The sequence below is a fragment of the Bos taurus genome, chromosome 25 (genome assembly GCF_002263795.3).
Source record: "Bos taurus isolate L1 Dominette 01449 registration number 42190680 breed Hereford chromosome 25, ARS-UCD2.0, whole genome shotgun sequence".
NCBI classification, from domain to species: Eukaryota; Metazoa; Chordata; class Mammalia; order Artiodactyla; family Bovidae; genus Bos; species Bos taurus.
The window spans coordinates 33,237,270-33,265,058 of NC_037352.1; the positions used below are offsets into that span (position 1 = coordinate 33,237,270).

The 27,789-nt window shown below is 56.0% G+C and overlaps 1 protein-coding gene across 3 annotated transcripts; it reads right to left on the bottom strand.

Moving 5' to 3' along the window:
* Positions 1 to 1,979: 1,979 nt before the first annotated feature.
* LIMK1 (LIM domain kinase 1) lies at positions 1,980 to 27,731 on the bottom strand. 3 transcript variants are annotated; one of them, NM_001206904.1, is given in 16 exon segments: positions 2,134 to 3,284; positions 3,394 to 3,551; positions 3,777 to 3,832; positions 6,404 to 6,560; positions 6,925 to 6,990; positions 7,317 to 7,376; positions 7,741 to 7,872; positions 8,181 to 8,267; positions 8,788 to 8,971; positions 9,985 to 10,151; positions 10,251 to 10,356; positions 16,391 to 16,597; positions 18,153 to 18,262; positions 18,582 to 18,720; positions 25,898 to 25,994; positions 27,677 to 27,731. In NM_001206904.1, coding segments are annotated over 16 exon segments (1,944 nt in total). In that variant the 3' UTR covers positions 2,134 to 3,121.
* Between the last annotated feature and the right edge of the window lie 58 nt (positions 27,732 to 27,789).

The window sequence follows — 27,789 nt, forward strand, 5'->3', positions numbered from 1 at the left end:
CACGGGACCACCAGGGAAGCCCCATAACGCTGTTTAACATTTTGAGGAACTGCCAAACTGTTCTGCACAGCAGCGGCCCATTTTATATTCCCATTAACAGAGAAGGGGGTTTCTGATTTATCCACGTCCTTACCAACATATTTTTCCTTTCTTTTTAAAAATTGTGGCCATCCTGTGGGTGCTAAGTGGTATCTTGCTGTGGTTTTCCACGGATTTACTTTCCAAATACTGAACCACTATTGCATTCCTGGGGTAAATCCTCCTTGTCATAGTATATTATTCTTTTTAGGTATTTCTAGGACAACAATGGTGCCTGATTTTCCTCTTCCTGTACTGTTTCTAATTTTTGGCATTAGAAAGAGAATGACACATCTGTGTACAAAAGGTATTTGCATCTTGTTATGTGGAAGCATTGTTAAGAGTTGTATGGAAATCAAATATGGCAGAAAGGTGTGTGTGGGTGAGGAGCCGAAAGGATGGGTTGTGCTGGTTGCTCACGGTACCTCAGCCCCACGCCCGCTCCACAGCCTGTTCTGTGATAGTGTTGCTGGACTGCTGAAAACTACATTTCCCAGATTTCCTTGCAACTGGCTTCCTGTTGAGGTGCGCCTGCTAACAGTGGTCCCCTGAGAGAGACTGGAACATGGAGCAGGTAGAGACCTTCTTCTGCCCTTGTCCAGCAGGAGCCAATGTTTAGCTCTAGCACTATTTTTGCATCTTTTTTTTTTTTTTTAATTACTTTTGGCTGCATTCGGTCTTAGTTGTGGCACGTGGGCTCCAGAGCGTGTGGGCACACAGGTTTAGTTGACCCACAGCATGCGGAACCTTAGTACACTGATCAGGGATTGAACCTGTGTCCCTTGTACTGGAAGGTGGGCTCTTAAGCACTGGACCGCTGGGAAAGTCCCGCAGCTATCTTCTTAGTAAGAAGTTCCAGCACCAACTGGAATCCAACCCTTCCCCCCAACACACATCAAAAATCCAAGCACTGTTCTGGGGCTCCGCCCTCCACGTCTCTAGCCAGCTTCCAAGATGACTACAGTGATTTCTCCTGGGCTGTATTTGTGGCCTTGTATAGACAGCTCACATGCTGGATCGGGGTTGGTCTGTGTGACTGGTGGAATATGGTGGAAGCAAGCTTGTGTGACTTCTGAGATTAGGTCCTAAAAGGCAGTGGAGCCTCTGCTTTGCTCTCTTGGGATGCTCACTCTCGAGGATGCTGTGAGGACACTCAAGGGGCCCTGTAGGGAGGCCTCTGAGAGGGACAGAGGCCTCTAGTCAGCAGCCAGCCCAGTTTGCAGCCATGAGCATGAGCCATGTACAGAAGGTCCTTGGAAAGGGACCCTCTGGTCCCAGTGAAGCCCTCAAAGCGTTGCAGCCCCGGGCAGTATCTGACCACAAACACAGGAGAGACCCCAGGCCAAAACCACTCACCAAGATGTTCCCAATTCTTAACAGAGAAGTTCTGAGCCACGAGTGACCACTGTTATTTCAAGCCACCAAATTTAAGGGGTGAATTGTTAACCTTGGCACCAGATAACTAAATTAACTTATTTCCTTAAGTGCCCCAGCCAAGGGGTGGCCGCTTCCTACAGTTCAACAGAAATGGTTATCTCAGTATCCACTTTTTGTCCTTCCACTGGATTAAACGATTCCCTGGATTAAATGACCTACATTTGAAATAACTAGGGTGGTTTCCAGTTTCCTGATGGGACTCTTTACATTTTAGAAAAAAAAAAAAAAGCAAGCATGAAATAAGAGCAATCCATTCCCTAGTCTCCCTTGGCTCTCCCCCTACTCCTCCCCCTACCCTCAAACTCAACTTTGGCAAAGCTGGGCCAACACCTCCATCCCCGCCCTCTTATCTGTCCCCACCCACACCTCCATTCCTGTCTTCTCAGACCAGGCTTCTGAATCAAAAGGTCCTTCTCTCCTCCTGTTTCTTTGGGGCCCCCAGACACATGTCACAATGCGGGATCTGGGGGGGGAGTACGGAATTTATTTTATTATTCTGAGTCTGGGTTTTGTTCCTTAGACGTCCCCATTCCTGGATGGAGATGACTCTTGTCACCTCCCTGAGTCATAGTCCCATGGGCCTGTTTTTGATTGTTTTCCAGGTTCAAAGTGCACTGAGAAGGCTTCACAGTTTTAATACTTCCTAGATGCTCAACTGAGGCACAGTGACAAAATGGCCCCCCACCCCCGCCCGCCGGAAAAAATAAAACCCCAAGCCCCCGGCAGCTGCTGCTGCAGCCGTTATGAAAAAATAATACAAACTCTTCTTAAAAAATAGATTACACAGAAAGAACCCAGAGGACAGAGGGGTGTGGGGAGGGGCAGGGGCTGCTTCAGCCACTGGCAAGGAGCCTGGGGAGAGGCCTGGAGGGGGTGCTGAGATGAACTTCAGGGGGCTGGGAGGCTGGGGGACTCTGCCCAACCACCCTCTGCGGCGCCCCCCAGCAGCTCTGGCCCCCGGACCACGGCTCCCCTCCCCCTCCAGGGACCCTCCCTTCACCCTGAGGCCTGGTACCTGCTTCCCACTAAAGTGGCTTCAATAAAGAAAGGAAAAGACCCAAAGCGAGTCAGGGCTGCTGTCTGGCCCCTGGGACTTTCGCCCCACGGGAGCAGACCTCTCTCCCTTTGGGGTTTGGATAATTATCTATACCTGCTGCTACCGAGACAACCCCCTGGGGGGCTGACGGGCCCCAAACTCCCTGTCTGCTCCCAGGAACACGCATGATGGGCCACAGTCGGGGGGGCGGCCTGTCCTCCAGCCCAGCCTCGGAGGAGCTGCAGACAGCGGAGTGTGCATGGGGGTGGGCCGGGGGGCAGGTGCGGGACAGGGCGCAGCTCACACGGGCCCTCCAGCTCATGCAAGGAGAGGCGGGAGGGGGCGGCCCCACCAAGACAGAGGTAAGGCAGGGTGAGGTGATGGTGTGTGTGAGGCCAGACCAGCTCTGGGGCCGGGGGCAGAGATGGGGCAAGGCAGGGCCCGGCGCGGGGGAGGGTCTGGGTGCCCGCCGCCCCGGTGAGGGCGCCACACCCAGGCCGCCTCCTGTAGAGGAATCCAGTGCCGGGCAGATTCCATGGAGGCGGACAGGGGCAGCCAGGGGCGCTGGGCTCAGTCAGGGACCTCGGGGTGGGCGGGCAGTCCGCTCTCGCCACGCCGGTAGGTCTCCCAGAAGCCCCTGTCCAGCTGCTCCAGCTGTGGGCCCAGCGGCAGGTGGCCAGCCAAGTGCATGTGGAGGGTCTCCAGCCACTGCTCCAGCTTCACGAAGGAGGGCCTGGGTGGGGGTGGGGGGTGGGAGACAGGAGGTGGGGGCATGGTGGGTTCTGGCTCTGCTCGGGAATCCCCCCACCCACACCCCGCCCTAAGCCCCGCATCCTGCTCACCTCTTCTCGGGGTCCAGGTCACAGCAGCGCACGGTAATGGGGAAGAAGCTCGGGGGGCAGTTTGGGGGGCAGTAGCGGTCCAGGAAGCCTCGCACATTGAGGCCGAAATCCATGGTGCGTGGCAGGTAGTCCGGGTCAGCGTTCACTCGCCCAATGATCTGTCCAGACGAGGCCCGGCAGTTACCTGGGGGGCCCTGGGGCTGGGTGCCACCCGGATGGGTTTGAGGGTGGGTCTGGTACCCATCTGACCACGGGGATGCAGGCAGTGGCGGGCAGCCCGTCCCCACAGCCTCCCTGACCTGGGACCCCGTAGGGCTCCAGCCTGCAGCTCAGAGTGCGTGGGGAGGGGGCTAGAGCCAGCTGCCACCCGCCCCTGGGCCTACCTCGCACAGGACGATCCCGAACGAGAACACATCCACCTTCTCATCGTAGCTGCGGCCTGGATGGAGAGACTACGGTTGGCAGGTGCACAGGGCCGGGGGTGCCAGCTGGCGAGGGGGCCAGGCTGGGGACTGCCCGCAGGGGGATGTGCTGACCCATAGGTGGGGACCAGGAGGCAGGTGCTAGCAGCCTCCGCGGGATCAGGCCCTGGGCTCTGACCTTACCTGGGCCCACCCAGGCTGAGCCAGCCTGCTGGCGGGGGAGGGGTGGCTGGTGGCTGATTGAGGGGGGGTCAGGGTGAAAGCCCTGGGCAAGGGGTTCCAAGTCCAGCTCAGTCACTAACCAACTCTGTGACTCCGGGCATGTCATGGACCCTGTGGTGACCCTGAGAGATAACTGTCAGACCCTCAGAGCCCGTTTGTGCTACTGTTTTTGGAAAGATAAAGAATTGATTTGAAGATACAATTCTAGATCCTGAGATGAGACCACCCTAGATTATCTGGGCAGGTTCTAAATGCCCTCCTGCATGTGTACTCACTCAGCTGTGTCCAACTTTTGTGACCCTTTAGACTACAGCCCGCTGGGCTCCTCTGTCCGTAGGGTTTTTCAGGCAAGCATACTGGAGTGGGATGCCATGCCTTCCTCCAGGGGATCTGCCCGACCCAGGGACTGAACCCGAGTCTTTTGCATCTCCTGCAGTGCAGGCAGATTCTTTACCACTGAGCCAGCGTGGAAGCCCCAAAATGCCATCCTAACTGTCTTTATAAGAGAGACTGAAAAGGAGAAGATACACAGGAGGAGGCAGCCATGTGGAAACAGAGGCAGAGATTGGGCCGATGTGGCCACAAGCCCGGAATGCCAGGGTCAGAGCTTAGACAGAGCAAGGAATGGACTCTCCCTTGAAATCCCTGGAGGGAGCAAGGCTCTACTGGATTTCAGACTTCTGCTGCGAGCACTCAGTCTGTGCACATGTTACAGCAGCCTCAGGGACTGATACAGACTCTCTGAGCCTCGGCCTGCCTTAGCTGTAAAATGGGAACAATACCGTCTGCCTAATAATGTTACAGATAATCAGGACAACCACTCTCACTGAATCCTGACTAGTTTACAAATCTTACCCAATCTTCATACCACTTCTTAAAGATAGGGACTCTTTTTGTTTATTTATTTTATTCTTTTTCTTTTCTTCAAGATAGGGACTATTAACCCTACTTTACAGGGCTTCCCTGATGGCTCAGATGGTTAAGAATCTACCCGCAATGCAGGAGACCTGGGTTTGATTCTTGGGTCGGGAAGATATCCTGGAGCGGGAAATGGCTACCCACTCCAGTATTCCTGCCTGGGAAATTCCATAAACAGAGGCGGCTGGTGGGCTACAGTCCATGGGGTTGAAGGTTCAGACATGACTGAGTAACTAATGCTAACACTTTCACTTTCTTTTACTTTACCAGTTATGTTATTAGGGGGTGGGTTATATTAACTTTGATCAGAGTTGGTGTTAAGGTGACCCCCAGTCTGCCTGTCCTGACCCTGTGTTTGCACATCCCCTGCCTGTGGATGGACTTTATCACCCCCAGTCTGGGCACACACGGGATCACTGTGTGACAGGCCTGAAAAAACAAATGGGGTGGGAGAAGGGGACTCTGTGGGAGGCCTAATAATGGTCCTGAGAGACCCTACACCCTGTCCAGGGACCGCCTGCTCCTTGGACCCTGAATGTGCTGCCTTTTACGGGACTTTGCAGGTGTCACTCAGTTAAGGATCTTGCGATGGAGAGATGATCTTGGGTTAGTTGGCTGAGCCCTCTGATCACAAAGGTCCTTGTGAGGGAGAACGGAGAGTCAGGGTCAGGGTAAGAGAGGTGACGGTGGATACGGGTGTCGGAAAGAAGAGACTGCGTGCGCTGCTGGCCTTGCTGGAGGAGGGGCCAGGAGCCAAGGAGTGAGGCTGCCTCTGCAAACTGTAAAAGGGAAGGAAACAGATCCTTCCCGCTCGAGCCACGAGAAGGAACGCAGTCCTGCTGACACTGGACTTTAGCTCAGCGAGCCTGATACTGGACTCCTGACCTCCAGAACTATAGGATAATCTGTGTGTGCGGTTTTAAATTTTTTGGGTGAACCTCATGACATGTAGGGCTTCCCTGGTGGCTCAGATGGTAAGGAATCCACCTGCGATGTGGAAGACCGGGTTTGCTCCCTGGGTTGGGGAGATCCCCTGGAGGAGGAAATGGCTACCCACTCCAGTATTCTTGCCTGGAGAATTCCATGGACAGAGGAGAATTTCATGACAGTGGGCTACAGTCAGTCCTTGGGGTCACAAAGAGTCAGACATGACTGAGTGACTAACATTTTCACTTGTCACTTTCAGTGGGCTCATACTTCCCTGACCAGGGATCAAACCTGTGCCCCTCTGCATTGGAAGCATGGAGTCCTAACCACTGGACCGCCCGGGAAGTCCCTAGGGTGATTTGTGTTTTTTAAGCCAAGTTGTGATAATCTGTTGCAGCAGCAAAAGGAAACTTATGTTAGGACTCGAGGAGAAGGAAGAGGCGGCTGGGACCTCTGCCTCCTGCAGTTCCGCCTGGGACCATGCGGCCCCAGGGATGTGCCCTGTGGGGCCCCCGACTCACCGTTGATCATCTCGGGCGCCATCCAGTAGGGGTTGCCCACCACCGTGTACCGCTTTTTCCGGTCTGGCTTCTTGAGGCTCCGCAGGTCCTCGGGCTGCGTCTTCTCGTCCACCATGAGCCGCGCCAGCCCGAAGTCGGCCACCACCACATTCTTGTTCTGGGGAGATGGGGAAGCAGGGCCACGCTGAGACACGCTCCCACCACCACCTGCTCACTCCCTCCTCTGCCTTCTGGGGTCAGCCTGTGGTCTCCTCATCACTGACCCCTAGACCCCGGGCTGCCTGCTCCCACTGCCTCCCACTGAAGTATATCTCCCTGCCCCAAATCTCTTTCAGTAAACCTCCCCTGATTGCCCCAGCCCCATATCCAGGCCCTCCTCCGGGCTGATGCAGCCTGGTATGGCCCATGGCCACACTGTGGGCCATTCTCTGTGACGGTCACCCTCCCAGCAGACCCCCAACCTGCTAGGAGTGTGGTGGGCGGCGGTCCCGCTGGGCCCTCCTGCAGCCCTGGCTGCTCACCTCGCGAACCAGGCAGTTGTGGGAGTTGAGGTCCCGGTGGATGATGTTCATGGAGTGGAGGTAGGCCTGAGGGTAGAGGGGTGTGGAGATGAGGGGGCAGCCGCGCTGAGGGACCCCAGCCACAAGGATGACCCGTCATCCTCCGCAAGGCTCCCATCTTCCCTCCCACTGGGTTCCCTCTGTCCTCTCTTGAAGCTTCCTATGGAATTTAGGAGAATGGTAGAGAATTTTTTTGGCAGGGGTCGGGAGAGGGGGAACTGCAAAGCAAGGCAGGTGGGATCTTAGTTCCCTGACCAGGAATCAGACCCATGTCCCCTGCAGTGGAAGCATGGATTCTTAACCACTGGACCGTCCCCCACTCCGTGCCGCCCCTGAAATCAGAGCCTACTCACCATCCCAGAAGCGATGTCCTTGGCAAAGCTCACCCTCTGACTCCAGGGGTACTGACTGTCCTGGGGGTGGGGGTGAGGGGGGAAAAAGTCCAGGATGAGCCAACAGGGCCACAGGGACAGGACAGTGGGTGAGAAAAGCAGGAGGGGGTGAGTGTCCTGTAGGGGCTGATGATCACCCCCTCACTCTCTACGACACCCCCAACTGTCCCTTCCAAGGGGTGTGGGTGAACAATTCCAAACAATTTCCTGAAGAGCGGCTTTGAGATCAGAGGCTGATCCCCAGTGAAGAGCCTGGGAGACTGGGGCCCAGGGAGGAGCCTCTGGGTCCAGGGTCCCTCGGTGGGAGCGGCTGGGATTGGATGCGGGTAGGGGTGGGGGTGGAGGTGGGGTGGGGGGGGAGGGCGTGGTTCCGCCCGGCACTCACCATGCTCTTGATGATGCCCCGGAGCGTGCCGCCCTTGATGTACTCGGTGATGAAGTTGAGCCTCTTGTCTTTGTAGAGCACCCCGATGAACTTGAGCACGTTCGGGTGCTCCAGGCATCGCATGACCTTCACCTGGGGAGTGGGGTGCAAACAGACTGCGCCCCCATCTTCTCCCACCCCTCCCACCAGAAGCCGCCATGGGCAGTTCTGAAGGAGGGGGAGTCTCCACACCCCACCCCCTCACTGGGGGTTCCTGCCTCACCTGCCGCCGCCCTGCCCTTTGCTTGGGCTGCCCCCACCCCCAGGGATGTCCCTGCCCCTCTCGCCCTCCTGGCAGAGTCTGTCTTCTTTCAATGAGGGCTTGAGTGTCACTTCCTCCCGGAGCCCTTTGCCACCCACCCCCTCTCGATGGGCAAGGGTGGGGCAGGCCCCTCACCCACCTCCTTGAGGAATGTCCGCTGGGTCTCCTCGTCAAAGCGGATCAGCTCCTTCATCACCATCACCTCGCCCGTCTCTCGGTGCGTCACCTGCATGGGGACACGCGGGGCACGGGCTCTGCTCCAGGCCGCCCCGCAGGAGGCCCACCCCACCCCACCCCAGGCAGATGGACACACGGGGCCAGGGGCTGAGGCCTGGCTGGTGGACATGGCAACCTGGCTGGTGCCTTTTCTATAAACGTGAAACTTCTAGGCTGGCCACTGCCAGAGAACATCAGAGGCAGGAAAGGGCTGGTCGTGAGAGTGTGAAGGGGGTGAGCGGCCCACATTGGGCTGAGTAGAGGGGCCTGGGGGAGGAAGCCTTCAGGGTCAGTCTGGGCTGCCCTCTCATCCCGACTCTGAGAAGCCACTGCCCTACGACCTCCTTCACGCAGTCTACCTACATATGGTAGCTAGCTCGAGGAGGCCCAGGGGGAGGCAAGCCCTGGCCAGGGAGCCTGGAAGCCAGACACCTTTCCACTGTGGCTTCCTGGGGACACTGGTGGGAAGAGGGTGGAGGGCCAACAGGTCACCCCCAGGTGGTCCCCTCCCTCCCTGGCATGCCCCATACCTTGATGGCCTGGCCGAAGCAGCCTTTGCCCAACACCTCCCCATGGATGAGATCCGAAGGCCGAAAGATGCGGTGCGGCCGGCAGACCACACGGAGAGACTCGGAGCGACCCAGGTCCTTGCGCTGGGAGGCCGGGGAGCCCAGGGAGCTGGCGCCCGGGGACCTGTCGATGCTGCAGCTCCTCCTGGGGAGACACACCAGTGCCAGGTGCCACCGGTGTCAGGTGGGCCCCTGGCCGAGGGCCCTGCCCCTTCCCCCAGCCTGCCATGCCCCACCGATGCCAGTCCATGTAAATCGCCCGTAGTCAGGAAGGGTGGGACCGGGCAGCTCTCCAGGGACCATCATGAGAGCCCTGCCCTGCCCTGATGCGAGCACTCCGTGCCCTGTCTGGCTTGGACTTCCCGTTCAGGAAGGAATGTTTGCCCTTGGCCTTCTCTGCCTGACGACCCTGGATCAGATGCTTTGTCTCCCAGCATTTGAGTCCTGGCCCTGAGGTGCAGAGGCGGACGACCTGCGCAGGACGCCCCTAGGTGGCCCTGCAGGGTGACCTGAGCTCCAAACGGGGGAGGAGGAGACCCAGGCCTTCGAGGTCACTGCTTCCTAGTGTAAAGGCTGTCACCCCAGGTGTGCCCCTGACCAGGAGTCCTGAGCAGGCCCCAGAGTGAGTGGCGTGAGGACCAGGCTGTCTCTGGGCTTCTTCTTTGCACCCTTCACCTCCCTTTAAGAGGTGCCCCTGGCCCCTCCAACCTGGACCACATCACAGCCCTCCGGCTGTCTCTGGTCCTGAGCACCTTCTCGAAAAGGGGACCAGAGTGGTCTCTGTGGGACGCATCACTGTGCTGTGAGACCCTGGCCACCAGCTGCCGCCTCGGAGCCCACCTCTCAACACACACCAGACGCCACAGCATCCTGAGCGCCAGGCCAGCGGCTCCTTGAAGCCAGGGCTGTGGTCCACCCCAGGAGCCCTGTCACCCCTGGCTGGGGGCGCCGCTTCCCCATTTCCTCCTTCTCATTCCCCTTCTTCTTCCCAGCTCCCTGCACCCCTTGCTGGCGTGTTCTTTTTTTTTTTGCGGGGCTGACTTCTCCATCAGACTGTGAGCAACTGGAGGGCAGGGACCACCCCTCCCCACCCCGACTGAGGCCCAGTGTCAGTGAAAGTAACAAGATACAGAGCATCACGGTGCAGGGCTGACTTACAGCACAGGCTTCTGCCGGCCGGAGCTGCCCGCCTCCCCACTGGGCGTGTGAGCCGGGGAGCCCAGGGGGCTGGGCTCAGACCCCGGCCCATGGCCCAGGCTGTCATGGGGGTCATGTTCCAGAGTCAGCTGCAGCAGGCGGCTGGTTTCCTGGATCAGCAGATCAATCTGGGGAGAGCAGGCACGTGGACAGGTGAGTCTCAGGTGGTGGCAAGCAGGCACGAAGGCACCACCTCCAACCCTGCTTGCCAGACCTGGGACCCGCACCTCGTCCAGGGGCACGTTCCGGATGGGGGTGCCATTGATTTCCAGGATCCGGTCCCCGACATGGATGGAATTCTTCACATCCGGGCTCATGCAGCCTGGGTCCACTCTGTGGGCACAGGGCAGTGGTCAGACCCCTGCCTGCCCCAGGAAGCCAAGGCCAAGGGGATCAGATCAGGAGTGTGGGGGCAAACAATGCTGTCTTGCATGACTGGTGGGTGGCAGTTGTCCAGAACACCGAAGTCTGGGTGGTGGGAAGAGTTCTACGTTAATTGCAACGCCTGCCATGGGTGGTGGAAAATGCCATGCCCCGAGGTATCTGCCCTGCTATACGAGATGCTCAGGCTTCCCTGGTGGCTCAGATGGTAAAAAAACCCACCTGCCAATGCAGGAGATGCAGGTTAGATCCCTGGGTCGGGAAGATCCCCTGGAGAAGGAAATGGCTACCCACTCCAGTGTTCCTGCCTGGAAAGTCCCAGGGACAGAGGAGCTGGCAGGCTACTGTCCATGGGGTCGCAGAAAAGTTGGACACAACTTAGTGGCTGAACAGCAACAGCAGCAACAGTGAGATGCTCGGGGGCTCCTGTTCAACAGAGCATTGTCTCTGCTACGGAGGGCAGACTTCTCCTTCCAACTGCCTGTGATGCTTGGAGCAGACGAGTGTCAAAGAGGCCTAAGAGGGTCTGGACCTACTGGCTTCCTGCCTGACCCCCAAACATGCCCTGCAAAACGAGCCTAAGGCTCCCACTCCTCCGAGATTGGCAGGAAGGGGTAAGCAGCCTTCCCTGAACCACAGCTACAGGTGAGGTGGGGCTGGTGACTTCCATTAGCTGGCCACGAGCTAAGTCACAGATGGCCAACTTGCCACACTACTTTGCTTCTTTTAACTCCTCCTGAGTGTTAATGATCTGATTTCATTTTGTCCTCATTAAAGCTTTTCAAGGAATGTTTGTCTCTGCCTTGAGATGCGGAAGGGCTGGGGCAGAGGGATATGGTTGTGGTGGTGGCAGGACAGAAAGGAGACAGAGCTTTAAGAAAAACAGTCTTAGCAATTTTTCAATTATTGAGAGTATATTCTCACGTGGGGGAGAAGCGCTTCCTTACACAGGGAAGTCAGGTAACAAATGAAGCAGCAAGAACAGAGCTAGAAAAATCATCATTTTGTAGCCATCACAGTAGTAACTGCTATAGGGAAGACTTATCATGAAGGCAAGAACCATTTAGTGAAAGGTGGTTGGGGACAGGATATTTAGACTCAAATCTCACAGACGACTCACTGGTTACACTGCAAAGGGGGAAAAAATCCTTTACAGCGGAGAGAGTAGACTGCACTTTAACCAAATAATCGAAGTTGACATCCCCAGTGAAGGGTACACTTTATACCTCCTGTGTCTACCACTAAGATGCACAGAGGAGGAGAGAGCATCAGTTACGAGGGCAAAATGCACGACCCAAATCTAGGGAAGAGGAACCCAAGTGCGGGGGAGGGGGACATCCTCCTAACGACTGACTTGGACTCTTCACAGATGTCAAGGGCATAAAGGACAATGGAAAGCAGAGGCACTGGCACAGGTTAAAAGAAGCTGAAGACACTTGAGGACAGCATTGTGACGGCTGGCAAAATCCGATTTCGGGGTTGTATACTGGATAAAAGTATTATATTGATGGTAAATTTCCTAACTGTCATATAGTTGCACTATAGGACACAGTGGGTAATTACATAAAGAGAATTTATGCTTTTATTTTCAGGAGAATGTCTGAAGTATTTGGGGAAAGGATGAGTCAATGGTGCCTACAGCTTACTCTCAAATGATTCAGTAAATAACAGCAATACATGTACATGTGTGTATGAACATATCCAAATGAATATATATATGTTGATACACCCACACCTAGATATACATAGACGAAAACACACACATATCTCAAACGTGACAAAAAGTTAAAAATGATGAACCTAGGTAAAGGATGTACATGTGCTAAGTCACTTTAGTTGTGTCTGACTCTTTGCAACCCCCTGGACTCTAGCCCCCCAGGATCCTCTCTACGGGACTCTCCAGGCAAGAATCCTGGAGTGGGTTGCCATGCTCTCCTCCCAGGGATGCTCCCGACCCTGTGATTGAACCCACATGCCTGCATTGGCAGGTGGGTTCTTTACCACTAGCGCCATCTGGGAAGCCCGAAAGGGTGTATAGGTATTCAATACACTTATTATTTCAGCAATTTTTCTGTAAACTTGGTATTTTTCAAGATAAAAAATTTTAAAATCGCGACTATATTTTCACAGAGACTTCTTGTGGATCAGTTCAGTTCAGTTTAGTCACTCAGTCGTGTCTGACTCTTTGCGACCCCACAGACTGCAGCATGCCAGGCTTCCCTGTCCATCACCAACTCTGGGAGTTTACTCAAACTCATGTCTATTGAGTCAGTAATGCCATCCAACCATCTCATACTCTGTCGGCTCCTTCTCCTCCCGCCTTCAATCTTTCTCAGCATCAGAGTCTTTTCCAATGAATCAGTTCTTTGCAACAGGTGGCCAAAGTACTGCAGTTTCAGCTTCAGCATCAGTCCTTCCAATGAATATTCAGGATTGATTTCCTTTAGGATGGACTGTTTGGGTCTCCTTGCAGTCCAAGGGACTCTCAAGAGTTTTCTCCAACATCACAGTTCAAAAGCAACAATTCTTTGGTGCTCAGCTTTCTTTATAGTCCAACTCTCACGTCCATACATGACCACTGGAAAAACCATAGCTTTGACTAGACAAACCTTTGTTGGCAAAGTAATGTCTCTGCTTTTTAATATGCTATCTAGGTTGGTCGTAACTTTTCTTCCAAGGATATGGCCTTAAAAATATATTTCCTGGACTGCCCTGATAGTCCAGTGGTTAAGACTCTGCACTTCCACTATGGGGTGGTCTGGGTTCAGTCCCTGATCAGGGAACTTGGATCCCACAAGCCGCACGGCTTGGCCGAAAAACCAATAGGAAAGCGTGTATATATATATATTCCTTAGACTCTCCGTCTCCCTTGCCTCAGTCTCCTGCTCAAGTAGCGGGGAGGCTGGGGCAAAGATAAATTTAACTTCCCTTTCAATGCTGCTATAAACAAAATACACATAAACAAAATAAAAAGTGGCCAGCTAAGACTCTTCAAACAAACAGTTCAATCTGGCCAGCTGCCTTTGGGCAAGCTGGGATGCTTTTGAGAAGGGTGTGGCCCCTCGCAGACTGCTGGGAAAGCAGACGTTGGCTGGAAAGAATGCTCGCCCAGTGAGGGAGGCAGGGAGGAGGTGTCACTGACTCTCTGTTTCTAAAATTCTGCCTTGCTGTCAGGGTCCAGCTGGTCTGGGAGTTTCCCTGTCTCTCACCAGTCTGTCTGCTTAGTTGTGTGCGGAAGGCAGCTGCTGGCCTGGCTGATGCTCCAGATGGGGCTGGAAACACAGCATCAAGTCCAGCCTCCTCCTCTCTCCCGCTACCCTCTCCACTCCTGCCCCAACCATCTTCACTTCTCACCAGGCACTGGCCTGGTACCCAGCAGGCGTGTGAGAACTGTTCACTGACTCCCAAGGAAGGAACAGTTCACTGACTCCAAGGGGGTAGTTGTCCTACACTCAGACAACTATTTCTCAAGGGTCCTTGAAGGACCAGGAGAAATATTAGAAGGCTCCAAGGTATCTGACTCCCTCATGGTTTAGACAAAGACTACGAAGCTCAGAGAAGGCAATGGCACCCCGCTCCAGTATTCTTGCCTGGAAAATCCCATGGATGGAGGAACCTGGAAGGCTGCAGTCCATGGGGTCACTAAGAGTCGGACATGACTGAGTGACTTCACTTTCACTTTTCACTTTCATGCATTGGAGAAAGAAATGGCAACCCACTCCAGTGTTCTTGCCTGGAGAATCCCAGGGACGGGGGAGCCTGGTGGGCTGCTGTCTATGGGGTCGCACAGAGTTGGACACGACTGAAGCGACTTAGCAGTAGCAGCAGCAGCACGAAGCTCAGAGAGGACAAGGAAGCAGCTCAGTGTCACACAGCGTATGAGCCACTGGCTTGGCCCCTTAACTTTCATTTCTTCTTGCATCTCAGGCCTTTTCTACAACCTTTAGAATTTTCTTTAGGGATGATCTGCGGGTATCAAATCCTGTTTTGTCTGCTTTAACATGTCTTTATTTCACCTTCATTCCTTTTTTTAATTTTTAATTGATTTATCTGTTTGTTGTTTTTTGGAGCTGTGCAGGGTCTTCGTTGCAGTGCTGGCTTTTCTGTAGCTGCAGTGTGTGGGGGCTACGTGTTGCAGTGTGCGGGTGTCTCATCGTGGAGCTCGGGTTTCAGGCGCCTGGGCCCAGCAGTTGTGGCTCCCAGGCTCCAGAGCACAGTCTCAATAGTTAAGGTGCACTGACCTAGTTGCTCCGCAGCATGTGGGATCTTCCCAGATCAGGGATTGAACCCATGTCTCCTGCATTGGCAGGCAGATTCTTTACCACTCAGCCACCGGGGAAGCCCTTTCCTTCACCCTTGAAGGACATTTTCATCGAGTATAGAATTCTGTTTTGTCTTTTTAAAATCATCTGGCTGCGCCACGTCTTAGTTGCGGCATGCAGGATTTCTAGTTGCCTGACCAGGGATCGAACCTGAGCCCGATGCAATGCAAGCTTGGAGTCTCAACCACCAGACCACAGTCAGGTCTTTTTTTGAAGGAAATTTGTTTCTTCCCTATGGCTACTTTTAAGATATATATGTTTTTTGCCTTTGTGGGGGTGATCCATGGGTAGATTTCTTATTTTTCTGTTTGGGATTTACTGGGTTTGAGTTTGTGGATTGACATCTTTTATCCCCTCTGGGAAGTTCTCAGCTGTTAAATACTGCCTCTCTCCCATTCTCTCTTCTGGGATTTTAGATGGATAATTAGATCCACTCACTCTGTCCTCTCTTTCTCTACTTTCTTAGCCTCACTACTTTCTTAAGCCTCTCTACTTTCTTAGTACACCTTAGCCTTTCTTTCTCTACTTTCATCTCGTGTTTCTGCTTCTCACTTCAGCTGTTTAAAACCTTGCTCTACTAGTACTAAACCTGTATTTCACTTCTAGAGGTGCTATTTGGTTCTTTTCCAAATTCATTTGCTCTTTACTCACTTTTCCCAAGCATCTCTTACTTATTAAAACACAGGAGTAAACAGAAAAAGAACACACACGGAGCATGCGCATTTTACATGGTCTCTGATAATCTTGCTCTCTGCAGTTTCTGTAGGTCTGCTCCTGCCCCGTTGCTGCTGTCGGCTTGCGATCACAGTGCCTTGTTGCCACACGTGCTCTGTGGTTTTTGACTGAACGGCTCCTATTCCTTGGGACACTCATCTCAGGAAATTCTCTGAAGCCTGGAGGTGGGTCCCACCTGCATCTGCTTCTGTCAGGGCCTAGGGACATTCCCAGTGGAGAAGTACTTTAAACTTTTACAACTTCTCCTGGAGGCTTTTTGAACTACCCAGGCTTGTCAATTTGGTTGGCAAACTCAAGTGTTTGAATTCTCAGGGGAGATTCCTTCTCCCCTTCTGTTCAGGTTCAAATCAGTTTATTTTCCAGTTCTGGGAAGGAGGGGTGGAAATCGCTGGTGGAAGGCACGGTTTATTTCTTGTTCTTCCTCACCTTGAGAGCACTTTGTGGGGGCGGGGGGTGTCCCAACTTTATGGAGAAGGGATAAGTGTTCTCTTACTAGACTCACTTTCCTAGAGCTAGTCGCTTGGGCTTTGAGAGATGCTCAGCCACAAGAAGACTTCAAAAGTGAAACTTAATTCCCTCCCCCCCACCCCTGATTTAGATTTGCCCTCAAGGTATGGCTGCCTTCCATGCTCTGCTGACACCCTCAGGCTCCCTTCTTCACCTGCTCCTGACCTGGTTGCTTCTCTTTCTTCTTTGGTCATGCAGTAAGTAAAGAGAACATTTTAAATATTTTATCTGGCAATTGTTACAGATTTTTTTCTCTTGGAGGAATGACTGGATCAGACAGCTGGTATAGCAGGTTGTTGGAGCTGGGCTCCATCTGGGCTCACATTTACCCGTTCTCAGTCCCCGCCCGAGTCGGCCTGCCCACCTAAGGCATCCGTGCCCACAGCCACACCAGCTGCAGCCTTGGCAGCCTAGCCACTCACCCCTGGACGCGGACGGTGTGAGAGTGCTCCGTGCTGCAGCCCGGCAGGCCGTGAGGGGGGTCGATGGAGACCGAGAGGCCACGTTTGCCATGAGCTGAGGCTGGGATGGAGACTAGGGTGACCGTGTGGGGCAGGTGGGAGCCAGGGGAGTCGGGCAGAATCTGCTCGATGACGGGGGTCACCACGGTCTGGTAGTAGCAGTGTCCGCTGCAAGAGCCGCCGGCGGTGGGGACCCAAGAGTGGGAAGAAAAGTGTGTCAGGGCAGTCAGCAGCATCACCCCCCACAATCCCTCAGGCCCGGGCTCTCTTCTCCTTCCACCTTCGCCTTCCTGCTCCCCATGGGAAGAGGAGGGTCTTGGCTGCTTGGTGGGCTGGGAGCAGGCCCTGCCCCTCTCTGGGGCTCAGTCATTCAGGGTTGTCTACACTGTCAGCTGGCCAGGATGAGACCTGGGGATAAATCCCATTTGGGAGGAAGTCATTAAAAGTCCATTTGGGAGCCTCAAAAGCCATGCTGCCCTCAAATCCAGCTTTATCAGTGCTGCCACACTAAAGGATTTCTCTGATCTTTGTCCCTGGTTCCTGCGAAAGAGGCTCTAAATCCTCAGGAGTGTGTCTTCTTTTTTCATGAGTCCCTCAACCCACACTTGAGCTAATGTTTTTGGTTTTGCTTTTATCTGTTTTTCTTTCTTTTTCAAAATTTCTATTTAATTGGAGGCTAATTACTTTACAATATTGTGGTGGTTTTTGCCATACATTCACATGAATCAGCCATGGGTGTACATGTGTTCCCCATCCTGACCCTCCCTTCCACCTCCCTCCCCATCCCATCCCTCAGGGTCATCCCAGTGCACCAGCCCTGAGCACCCATGCATCGAACCAAAATTTTTATTTATTTTTTGTCTTTTTTTGAGTTAATGTTAATGAGCCAATTCAGGCGGGGGTAGGGGGGTAGGGGTAGGCTGGTCACCAGAAAGACTGACCATGTGATGAGAGGCTGCCATCCTGATCCAGTCTGACCTCAAGGAGCCCAAGTTCAACCCCATGCCCAGTGATTCAGTCAATTACGCCACATAACGAAACTCCAATAAAAACTGTGGTGATGCTGGCGAGGACAGATCACATGTCCTGATTCTATGAGCGGAACGCGTGGAAGCTCTGCATTCCAGACCTCCCGGACTTGCCCTTTGTGTGTCTCCACCTGGCTGGTCCTGATTTTAGCTTTTCAGTCTTGCCTCCTTTGTCAAAGATTAATTGACCACAGGTGCATGGGTTTATTTCTGGGTTTTTATCCTGTTCCATTGATCTGTATTTCTATTTTTGTGCCAGTACCATACTGTTTTGATGACTGTAGCTTTGTAGTATAGCTTTTAGTAAAAACTGTGATTGTGGTGCTCTCCTGAGCTCTGTGAGTCACTGAATGAAGTATCAAATCTGAGGGCGCTGTGGGGATCCCTGAGTCTGCAGTTGGTTGGTCAGAAGTGTGAGTGGCCTGGGGACCCCTGCACTTGGGTCTGGGGTGTGGGCGGTCTTGCTGGGGATGAGTCCAGAGCTTACAGGGTTAGTGCTCACGCTGGTGCCAGAGTTACACAGCAATGATGTCAGGAAGAGAGCTGATGTCTCAGGCTTCCTCCATCTGACTTCGGTGTCTTATTTCCCAGTGGATTCTGCACTGTCACCATGACTGCCCTCTCGCAGAAAAGGGAAGGGCCCTGGCATGGGAGACCTGGGGGCACGCCAGAATCAGGGAGGGGCTGGCGCTCACCAGTACAGCTTGGAGTGCTCCACCAGAGTGTAGGTGTCCCCGTCACCGATGAAGGTTCCACATGTGAGGCAGATGAAGCATTCGGGGTGATATTTCAGCTCCCCGGCCACCTGGAAGCAAGTGTGTGTGTGTAGGGGGGGGCATGCGGGGAAGGGGACCACAACCCAGCTCAGAGGTTCCTTCAGCCCCTGTAGCTTCTCCCCTTTGCCTCCTCTCAGAAGGGCAGCCCCAAACCAACTTGGGGGCAGAGCTGGCTCCACAGATGGGGACTGAGGGATACAGACAGACACACAGGCTCAGGAGGCACTGGGCAATCAGAAAACCAGTGAAAAGAAGAACAAGAGAGATGATGGGAGAGAGATCTGGGGCAGGGAGTAACCTGTGAACACATACACACACCCACCAGGTAAGGTTGGGGGGTGTACTTACCATGACCAGCCCCTTGGTGATGTGCTCTGAGCATCCGTGGCAAGACTCGCCATAGCGGGCCCAATAGTCCTTCTTGCAGAAGAGCTGCCCATCCTTCTCGTAGTACTGGTGCGAAAGGGAGGCACTGCATTCGCAACACCTGGGTGGAAGGGGAGCTGGGACTCAGAGGGGCCCACCCTTTCCCCCCACACCTGGGCCCTGCCAGTCTCCAGGCAGCATTAGAGAAAGGTGTGCTCTCTGGATGGAGGCAGCCTGCTCTGGGCACAGGGCTTGGTGAGTGGACTCAGGGATGGATTTGGTGACCACCCCACTCCCTCCACCATGGTCCCTCGGCCAGAAGCCTTGGTCCTGTGTGCAACCTCAAATCACAACCCCATGCCCCCACCACAGCAGTTCTGCACCCAGAGTGTCCGGTCCACCTGCTAGCCCTGGGGTGAGAAGTGCTCCTCATCTGAGGCCCCCATCCCCTGTCGTGCAAGGAAGAGGGCCAAGTGTGGGCAGAAGACTTACTCTCAGGCCCAGGGAAGAACCTGGGAGCCCAGGACTCATGTTGCGGGGGGCACTGGAACAAACTGTGAGCCCCACTCATCTAGTCTAGTCTGCTTCTTCTCCCTTCTCGTCCTCCTATTCCCAGCAATGGGGAGGCTGCTGATGTAAATGGAGGTGTCTTTTTGGAGCTCTGAAGACCTATTAAGTGCTCACATCTTTCCATTAAAAAAACAATTAATTGGAATATAGTTGTTTTACAATGTTCTACTGGTTTCCGCTGTACAACGTGAATCAGCTGTAAGTATACACATATCCCTTCCTTCTCGAGCCTCCCTCCTACCCCCCCATCCACCCCCTAGGTCATCACAGAGCATCGAGCTGAGCTCCCTGTGTTTCGCAGCAGCTTCCACTAGCTATCTGTTTTACACATGGTAGTGTATAAGCGTCAAAGCTGCTCTCTCGCTTCATCCCACCCTCTCCTTCCCGGGTGTGTCCACAGTCTGTTCTCTTCGTCTGTGTCTCTATCCTGCCCTGCAAATAGGTTCATCAGTACCATTTTTCTAGATTCCACAGATAAGTGTTAATATATGATACTTGTTTTTTCTTTCTGACTTACTTCACTCTGTATGACAGGCTCACCTTCTTGCTTAAATTTACTTAGTCCTCACAGGCTACCATGAGGCAGGCATGGCTATCCCCATTTCTAGAGACGAGGCAGATGAACTTGAGAGGGTCTGTTCCACCCAGGGTCATACAGATGGGCAGCACAGGCCCCACGAAGATGCTCCCAGGTGCACTAAGATAGAAGGCAGGAGTTCAGCTCAGTGTAGACCAATCAGTTAGCTAAGACAAGGAAATCTCCTGGCTTCCTAGACTCCAGCCAGCCCCATGGGTGCTGCCGGTAACAGGAACAGGGTTTGGCATAGGGAGCAGGGAGGCCTGGCTGGTGGAGCCCCTGAAGGGCAGGTGCAGAGAAATGAGGTACAGGTTTCTTCCTAGGCACAACTCCACAGTCAGGAGCTAGACCGACACGCCTGGCTTCTTTACGCTCAAGGGTCCTGGTGGGGTGGGGACCAGCAGCCCAGCTAAGCCAGGGTGAACAAATCCAAGAATGGACTCTGAGTGACCAACAGCCCCTCCACCCTGGGCATGAGCCCTGCTGGGTTCGTAGAGCTTGACCGGGGTCCTGGCGTGCACAGGTATGTCTGAGCTGAGGACATGCCATGCAGACAACTGCTAGGGAATCCGTCCAGCTCTGCTGCTGTCTGGGTGCTCTGCATGATGTGCCAAAGTCACACAAGGATAGAAGGACCAGGCTTAGAGCTCCTAGCTCAGTGCAGGAACAATCTAGGAGAGAGGAGGGCAGGATAGACTGGGACTGGGTCAGAGAGCCCCGTGCCCCAGGCAGCCGGGGAGGCCTCCACTCTATTGTAGCCTGCAGAGTGGCAGGGCTCATTGACTGTGCTCCATAACTGCTCCTGAACTAGGCAACTGGCGGGGCGGGGGGTGGGGGGGTGGGGGTGGAGGAGGAGGAGGAGGAGGAGGAGGAGGAGGAGGAGGAGGAGGGAGAGGGAGGGGACAGCAACCAGAGCGCTGATGGGACGCTGTCCCTTTAAGAGGATCCAGCAGGTTCCCTGCTGTCTGGGAGCCTCAAGGGAGGCGCTGGGGACCACAGCTCAGGGCTTTGGGTGGGGGCGGGTGGCAGAGGAGCACAAAATGCCCAGGTTTTGAAACCTCCAATGGTGGGCGGAGGGGACAAGGAAAGCTCCTGGAGGCAGCGCTGGGATGTGGGAGGCGGCGCTGCGGCGGAAGCAGCTGGACCAGAGCCATGACGTCATCAGGCGCCCCCGCGGCCCTTCCTGCCCCGACACTCGCGGCCCCTATGGTGGGTGGACGTCTTACCGCAGGGTGGGCGACGGGCAAGGAACTTACCGAGCCAGGGGGGGAGGACGCCCAGGGTGGGGAGGTCCCTAGGGGAAGTCCCTAGCGCAGCCCCCGGGGGGCTCTAACCCAGCGCGGAAGGGAAGGTGGCGGCCTGAGAGCGGGCTCCGCACAGAGGCGGGGCGCGCTCGCCCCGCACCCCGATCCGGGAGTCACTGCGCCCTTCCACCGCGTCCCGGGAGTGTCCCCGCGGGAGTCTCACCCGACTCCGGGCGGCTGGAAGCCCCCTCCCCCGCCCCAGTGGGCGGGACAGCGGCAGTCACCTTCCTCCAGGGCAGAGACTGCTCTTCTGCCGGAGAACTACTTCGCTCACGCACACACACTCAACACTGCAGCAGCCCTGGAAGACGCGACTGTTGATTCACTCACGCGCTGAGACTGCAGTCAGCTCCCCAATAACCACTTCCTCGCAACCTGCTCCGATGCCCCACCACGGGCTCCCCACGCTGCCTGCATCCCCCCAGCCTCTGCCATTATAACCTGCCGGCTCTCTGAGGTCCCAGGCCAGGCACCTTTAAACGGTGCTCGCCGCTCACGGAGAACGTAAGTGTTTCCGTCAGCCTGGAGCAGTTCTCATCCGCCAGCGTCCTCGGGACTGCTCCCAGGAGCCTGGGGCTCAGCTTCTACCTCGGCCAGGGGACCTCCACCTCAGAGAGCGGACCCAGCCTAGGGTCACACAGAGGCTTAGTGGCCGGCCCCCTGGGGCCTCGGTGGACACTGCTGATGGCAGGCACACAGGAGCCCCTGACCCTGGGCATCCCCTCATCCCTCAGGCCCCTATCTGGGCAGGAGCCAGAGGAGGCAGGTGGGGCAGGTCATGTCCCTACAAAGGGTGTCCAGGGAGGAATACCCAGGATACTGTACCTTCCCTGAGAGCAGGCAATGGCAGAGCCAACCTTGGGCAGGAGAGAAGGGCACTGGGGGTGGGGTGGGGTGGAGTTGGGGGGGCTGAACAGGCCAGGCTGGGAAACCGGGATGACCCCCTCAAGGAAAGAGCAATCCCTCCCAGGGGTGCCCTCTACCCAGAATCATATTTCTGGATACCAAGGGTGCAAAAGAGCAGCTGGGGGACCAGCCTGATGGGAACCTGTACCAGAAGGGCCAGGGGCCGCAGCCTCGGCCTGCTTCCCCCTCGACCAGCAGCCAACAGTGACCAAGGAGTTTCACTTCTCCTGCCCCAGAACCCGGCCTCAGGTGGGTCTGTCCCACCGTGGCCTCCGGCCCCAGCAGGCCCCAGCCGGCCCCAGCCCTCACACCGCAGGCCCTGCCTGAGGCCTGGGACAGGACAGGAGGGGGGCTTTCCACTTACTTGGCCCTTCTGATGAAGACACGCCGTCTTCTCAGGGGGGAGGCCAGCATCCTGCGCTGCTGCCTATCTCTGGGTCCCCCGGAGGCTGCGGGGAGCGCAGGGGTGGGCCGGCAGAGCTGCTTCCCCGTCCCGCTCCAGGCACTCAGGATTGGAGGCTGCCGAGGGAGGGGCGAGCGTGGCCACGAGGCAGGGGAGGAGGATGCGGCAGTGTGGGTGCTGGCGGACCTGGTCTTAGCTCAGAACAGGAAGCAGCTGAAGGCCCTACTGCCTGGGCTCTGGTGCAGATAGGGAGGCCTGGCTGCGCCCTGCCCTCAGCCCTGCACGTCAGAGAAAGGCGCCCTCCACAGCCCGCAGCCCCTTTTGTTTTTGGCCTTGCTGCATGGCTTGTGGATGCTCCCTGACCAGGGATCGAACCTGCACCCTCTGCATTGGGAGTGTGTGTGTGTGTGTTCAGTCGTATCTGACTTTTTGTGACCCCATGGACTGTTGCCTGCCAGGCTCCTCTGTCCATGGAATTTTCAGGCAAGAATTTCCTGAAATTCTTGCCATTTCCTCCTCCAGGGGGATCTTCCCGAACCAGGGATCGAACCCGTGTCTCTTGCATCTCTTGCCTTGGCAACTGGATTCTTTACCACTAGCTCCACCTGAGAATCCCTCACTGGGAGTGTGGCATCTGAACCACTGGACTGCCTGGGAAGTCCCCCTCGGCCTCTGCTTTGAAAGGCTCCGGGTACTCTCTGGGGACAGGGAGCAGCTGCTTCTTCCGGTGCTGCCCCCAAGGGAACAGAGGTTGACTTCCACGAACAGTCTATCCTCCTTCCCTGAAAGTCCCCTGAAAAGGGGGGGGCATCCCAGCCCAGGCTCCGGCCCCCAGTGCCAGCTGCGCACTGAGCTCTCGCCCTCCAGGCCCCACCAGCCTCCAGGGAGATGTTACCAGAGTTACAGCAGCCCTGGGGCTCCTGCACCATGCTTTTCTGAGAATGGACCTCCCGGAGGCAACAGCTGGGCCAAAGGAAGCCTGGACCACCCTGGGCCTGGCCCCAACCTTCTAGAAGGCTGGGACAGAGAAAGGGGGTGGCCCTGCCGTGACAGCGACCCCTAGTGCTAACGCCAGAGGCATTCCGTGGGCCCACAGCAACCCTCCCACTGCGAGGCCTTGAAGCCCAGGGGCTAGCACTTCCAGGGGGCCCAGCAAGCAGTCCCTCCTTTATGAGCTGCTTTCCTGTCATGGGCGTGAGGACTGGTGGCCTTAACCAGGTTTGGGGGCTGTTGGGAGAACCACACAGCGTGGGGCCTGAAATGCTGTGGGAGTCATGGAAGCAGGGGAAGCCACGACTCTTACTGCCTGTGGGCCCCTGCCCCATTGTGGGAGCCTTCCCTGTGGCCCCACCACACCAGGGACAAACCCAACGTGCCCCCTCCCTACTGTCCCCACCTGGGGCCTCCCTCCTCTGCTGGTGAACAAGGCAGGGACCCCTCCCAAGTTGGGTTCCACACGTCCTGCCCCACTCTGCCCTTCTGTGGCTTCTGCAGGCGCACTCTTGCCCCTTCCCCACGTCTCCCAAGACTCTCCCTCCCTCCCCACCCCACACACAGGGACCCCCAAAGTTCTTCCCTTGATTTCTCTCAGCCTCATCTCAATCCCCTCTGCCGGCCCTCAGTGGGCTGATTTCTCTGATCTCTCCGCCTGGGACGGGTCTCAGATCACCTCGGCCAGCTGTGGGCAGGGCAGGGCCACTCTGGTTAACCTACTGCTTCTCCAACTCAAAGAGAACAGGGCATGACTCATGGCCAACTTGGCCCCCAGCTCCACCAGACCCAACGGACCACTCGTCTCCTTTGCACCCGGGGGTGCAGAACCAAATGGCTTAGATTAGTGTGCCCCTGCACTCACCAGCCCCCAGCTCCTCCCCCATGGTCCCTGACTTCTTCAACTCTGCAGTGACTTGGAGTGAGACAGATACAGGTTCGAGTCCCAGCTCCGCTGCTGCAACTTTTGGTAAGTTACTTGATTTCTCTGAGCCTCCGTTTCTAACATGGAAATTGGGCAAATGATGGTACCTCCTACACTTGTGGTGAAGGCTTGAGGACATGACATCCAGGAGTCACTGATGAACAGTGGCTAATATGACTAACTTGCCAAATAGCGTCCCTTTCAGATCTGAAACTCTCTCTGCTCTGAGTCACTGTCCCAGGTCGGGTCTTATGAGCACAGATCCCTGAACCACTGTGACAGTCCCTTCCCTGTCACCTGACCACCATCTGCCCACTGGAATGGCACTTTTCAGTAGCACTTCTGCTCACAACCCTCCCCTGCTTCCTGACACTCTCCGCTGGCTCCCTACTGCCTTCAGAAGCTCCTTATCTTGGCATTCAGGGCCCTTCACACATCAGTCCTAACTTTGCCTCCTCATCACATCCGTCGACTCACTCTGTCCAACCAGATGAGCTGTTCCATGCCTCAGCTGCTGGCACTGTTCCCCCTTCCCTGTCTCCGTGCATGTGGTCTTCTCTGCCTGTTCAGAGCCCCGTTCCTCCTCGAATGCCTCCTTCTGAACACCTGATTGGGAAGCCCAGGACATGGAACCCACCTCACCTCTCCTCTGGGCTCCCCAGCCAATGTTCATTTCACCCCTGCGGCTGTGTGTCTTTGGTCAAGAGAATTAACCACTCTGTGTCCCAACTAAAGGAGACCACACATATCCAACTATACAGAGTCCTTAAACCAGTGTCCAGCCCTTGCTAAAGTGTGGAAAATATTAGAAATTATTTTTAAAACATAAAAAAAAAACCCTCGTTGGCGGCTCCCGGTGCCCAAATTTAACCCTTCGTTCAGCTGGTGGTAGTGGCCCTGACCCCAGCAGGGCCTCCCCAACTTTACCTCCCTCCTTTTTGGTGCTTTTCTGCCTGAACTCTGCTGGCCACTGGCTGGGCCAGGCCCCGTCACCATTCATTCTACCATTCATTCATTCTGCACCTGCTGGGCTCTCTGTCTAGAATTGCTTCCTACCACACTTCTCCACCTGGGAAATCTCCCATCCTTTGGACCCCAGCTCAGGCCCCACAGGGCTCTCTAAGGCCCTCCTCTGGCCTTGTTTCTCAGGATGGTGGTACTGGATTGCTGGGCCACCTCTGCGTCCCCACGTGCACCACCACAACCCTGATCCTTCTCTCCTGTACTTGGGAGTTGGTGTCCTGGACGGAAGGGACTGGTCTTCCTGGTTAGGCATCTTTGCAAGGAGCCTGGGGCCACGACGGGGGCCCGTCTCCTCCCAAGGCCTGCTTGGTCTGCCTCTTCTCCCTGAAGTACCAGCATCCAGAAGGTAAAGGTGGATCACCCTCCACTCCCCTGCCTGCCAAGGTGCCATCAGGCCTTGGGATTATCAGCATAAATGCAGGTCTCTCCTTTTCTCTCTTCAGAGGTGTAGAATGACAAAAAAGAGAGGCCTCCAGGGAGCTTCTAAGCCAGATGCCCCATTTTACAGATGGGAAACTGAGGCCCAGGACCAAAGAGAGATCCCCCTGCCTCTGGCAAGCCTTTTTTTCGGGCACCCCAGCCCCCACTAGCCTGCCCTACCTGAAGCAGTCTGCGTGCCAGTCAGCATTCAGGGCCTGGAGGTACTGGCCATCGTAGATCCTCTGGCCGCAGCTCGCACACACGGGCAACTCGCTTCCTGCAGGGGTGGAAAGAGCGTTAGGAACCATACTCAGGAGGGGCCATTTGCTGTAGGCCTGGCCTGCCTCGCTGGACCCCATGTACACCTCCACAAAGCCCCCTGTACACACGCAGCACCCAAGCTGAGCAGTGTCCGTGCAGAGCAGGAGACAGAATGAGAGTTGCTGAGACCATGGCTCAGTCTCCAAGCCCCCCGGGCCTCAGTTTCTCTCTATGTAAGCTAAGGAGGAGGTAGCAGAGGTCCACCCCCCAGCAAGAGCATTCTTCAGCTCAGGCTCTGGCAGTGTAAATGTGAAAAAAGAAAGCAGATGGAAGGCAGTGGCTGACACTCTCGTCACAGCCCCTTCTCCTCTGCTGCCTGCCCAGGAAGAGGAGCTCTTTTGAAGGGCAGGGAGTGGACAGCACTAAGTTGGTGCATCCTGTATTAAAGACCCCTGGAAGGCTTGGCTATGCCCTGGCCTCACAAGGGGCCAGGGCCTCAGGGCTGAGCTCCCAGACACCTGCTCCCAGGGAGGCCTGGCACCTCTTTAAGCTGGGCCACTAGGCATGCTTAGTCATCCTTGGGGCCTGGCACCCTCGGAGCAGGGTGGGCCCTGCAAGATCTCCCAGCTTGCCCCTTCCCATTGCACAGATGGGAAGACTGAGCCCTGGACAAGATAAAGCTTGCAAGGTCACCAACCAGGCTCCAAGGCCACAGCCTGCCCCTTCAAGAGGACTCAGGGGCCTAGGAGCTTCCGTAAGGTGGCTCCAAGTGGGCCTTCATGGACCTGGGGGGAGGGCAGGGCTGGAGGAGCTGGCAGAGTAGAAGCTTTGTTGGACCAGGTGGGCCTATGAGATGGCTCAGAGGAGGAACCCCAGGAAAGGAGACGCTAGGGAGGGAATCGTGGGGATCTTCCTACCGTAACTGTCCTGCAAACCCAAGCCTTGGACCGTAGTAGGTGAAAGGGGCAGAAGAAAGACTAATCATCCTCCCAGTCAAGACTGACAGCAGGCAGTGGGTTTGGTGCAGGGAGGGGGTGGGGTGGGGGCCGCTGCCCACAAGCTTCGGCGGACTCATATCTCTGCTCTGCCCATCCTGCCCCTAGATTCCCAGGCACGCCAACTATGCGGGGGCCAACTGTACAAACAAGGAAACTGAGGCCCAGAAGGTAGCGCCTGGCTCAAGGTCAGAGAGCCGGCCCAGACTTGGGGCTGCGATTCGGACGCAGGGCTGCGGCTTTCCCAACGACTCTTTCTTCCAAGGGCCGGTTAGAGACGCGATAACGGGTGGCCCAGGGCGAGCCTGGGATGGACACAGCACGCGCGGATGGAGGCCAGGGCTGGGTGGGCTGTGCCCGGGCTTCCTCCGGGGTGGTCGTCGGTCGGAGGATGGGAGAAGGCGGGGATGAAAGGGAGGAGGGGGCTCTCCGCCAGCGAGGGGTGGAGGGAGCATCTCACCGGGGCTGAGGAGGGGAAAACGGGATGGGATCTTTCCAGGGAGGGGCCTGCGGGCTTCTGAAGGACGAGCTCATCCCGGACGACACAGGGGCGCGGCCTCGCCGCAAACCCGGCCTCCGCGGCGGGCAGGCCCGGCCCCCTCCCCGCGCCCGGCCCCCCTTGCTTCTCCGTCTCCCCCCCAGCGCAGCATCCCCGCCCGCCCGGCCCCCAGGTCGGCGCCACCGCCGCCCGCATCCCGCGCACCTTCCTCTCCCATACGTTCTTCCCTCCAGGTACAACAAAGTAGCGTCAACCTCATGCACTCGGCGGGGGGCGGGGCCCGGCGGGTCTGGGGCTGGGGGCGGCCCGGGCCCCGC

What these genes read in the sequence shown, in the direction of transcription:
- LIMK1 (XM_005225179.5), bottom strand. Translation starts at nt 22,370, where the DNA reads ATGCTGGCCTCCCCCCTGAGAAGACGGCGTGTCTTCATCAGAAGGGCC. An exon ending in GAGCACTCCAAGCTGTACTG is followed by an intron (nt 16,598 to 18,152) that starts GTGAGCGCCAGC and finishes CGGCTCTTGCAG; the next exon opens with CGGACACTGCTACTACCAGA. An exon ending in GCTTCGGCCAGGCCATCAAG is followed by an intron (nt 8,268 to 8,787) that starts GTATGGGGCATG and finishes GTCCCCATGCAG; the next exon opens with GTGACGCACCGAGAGACGGG.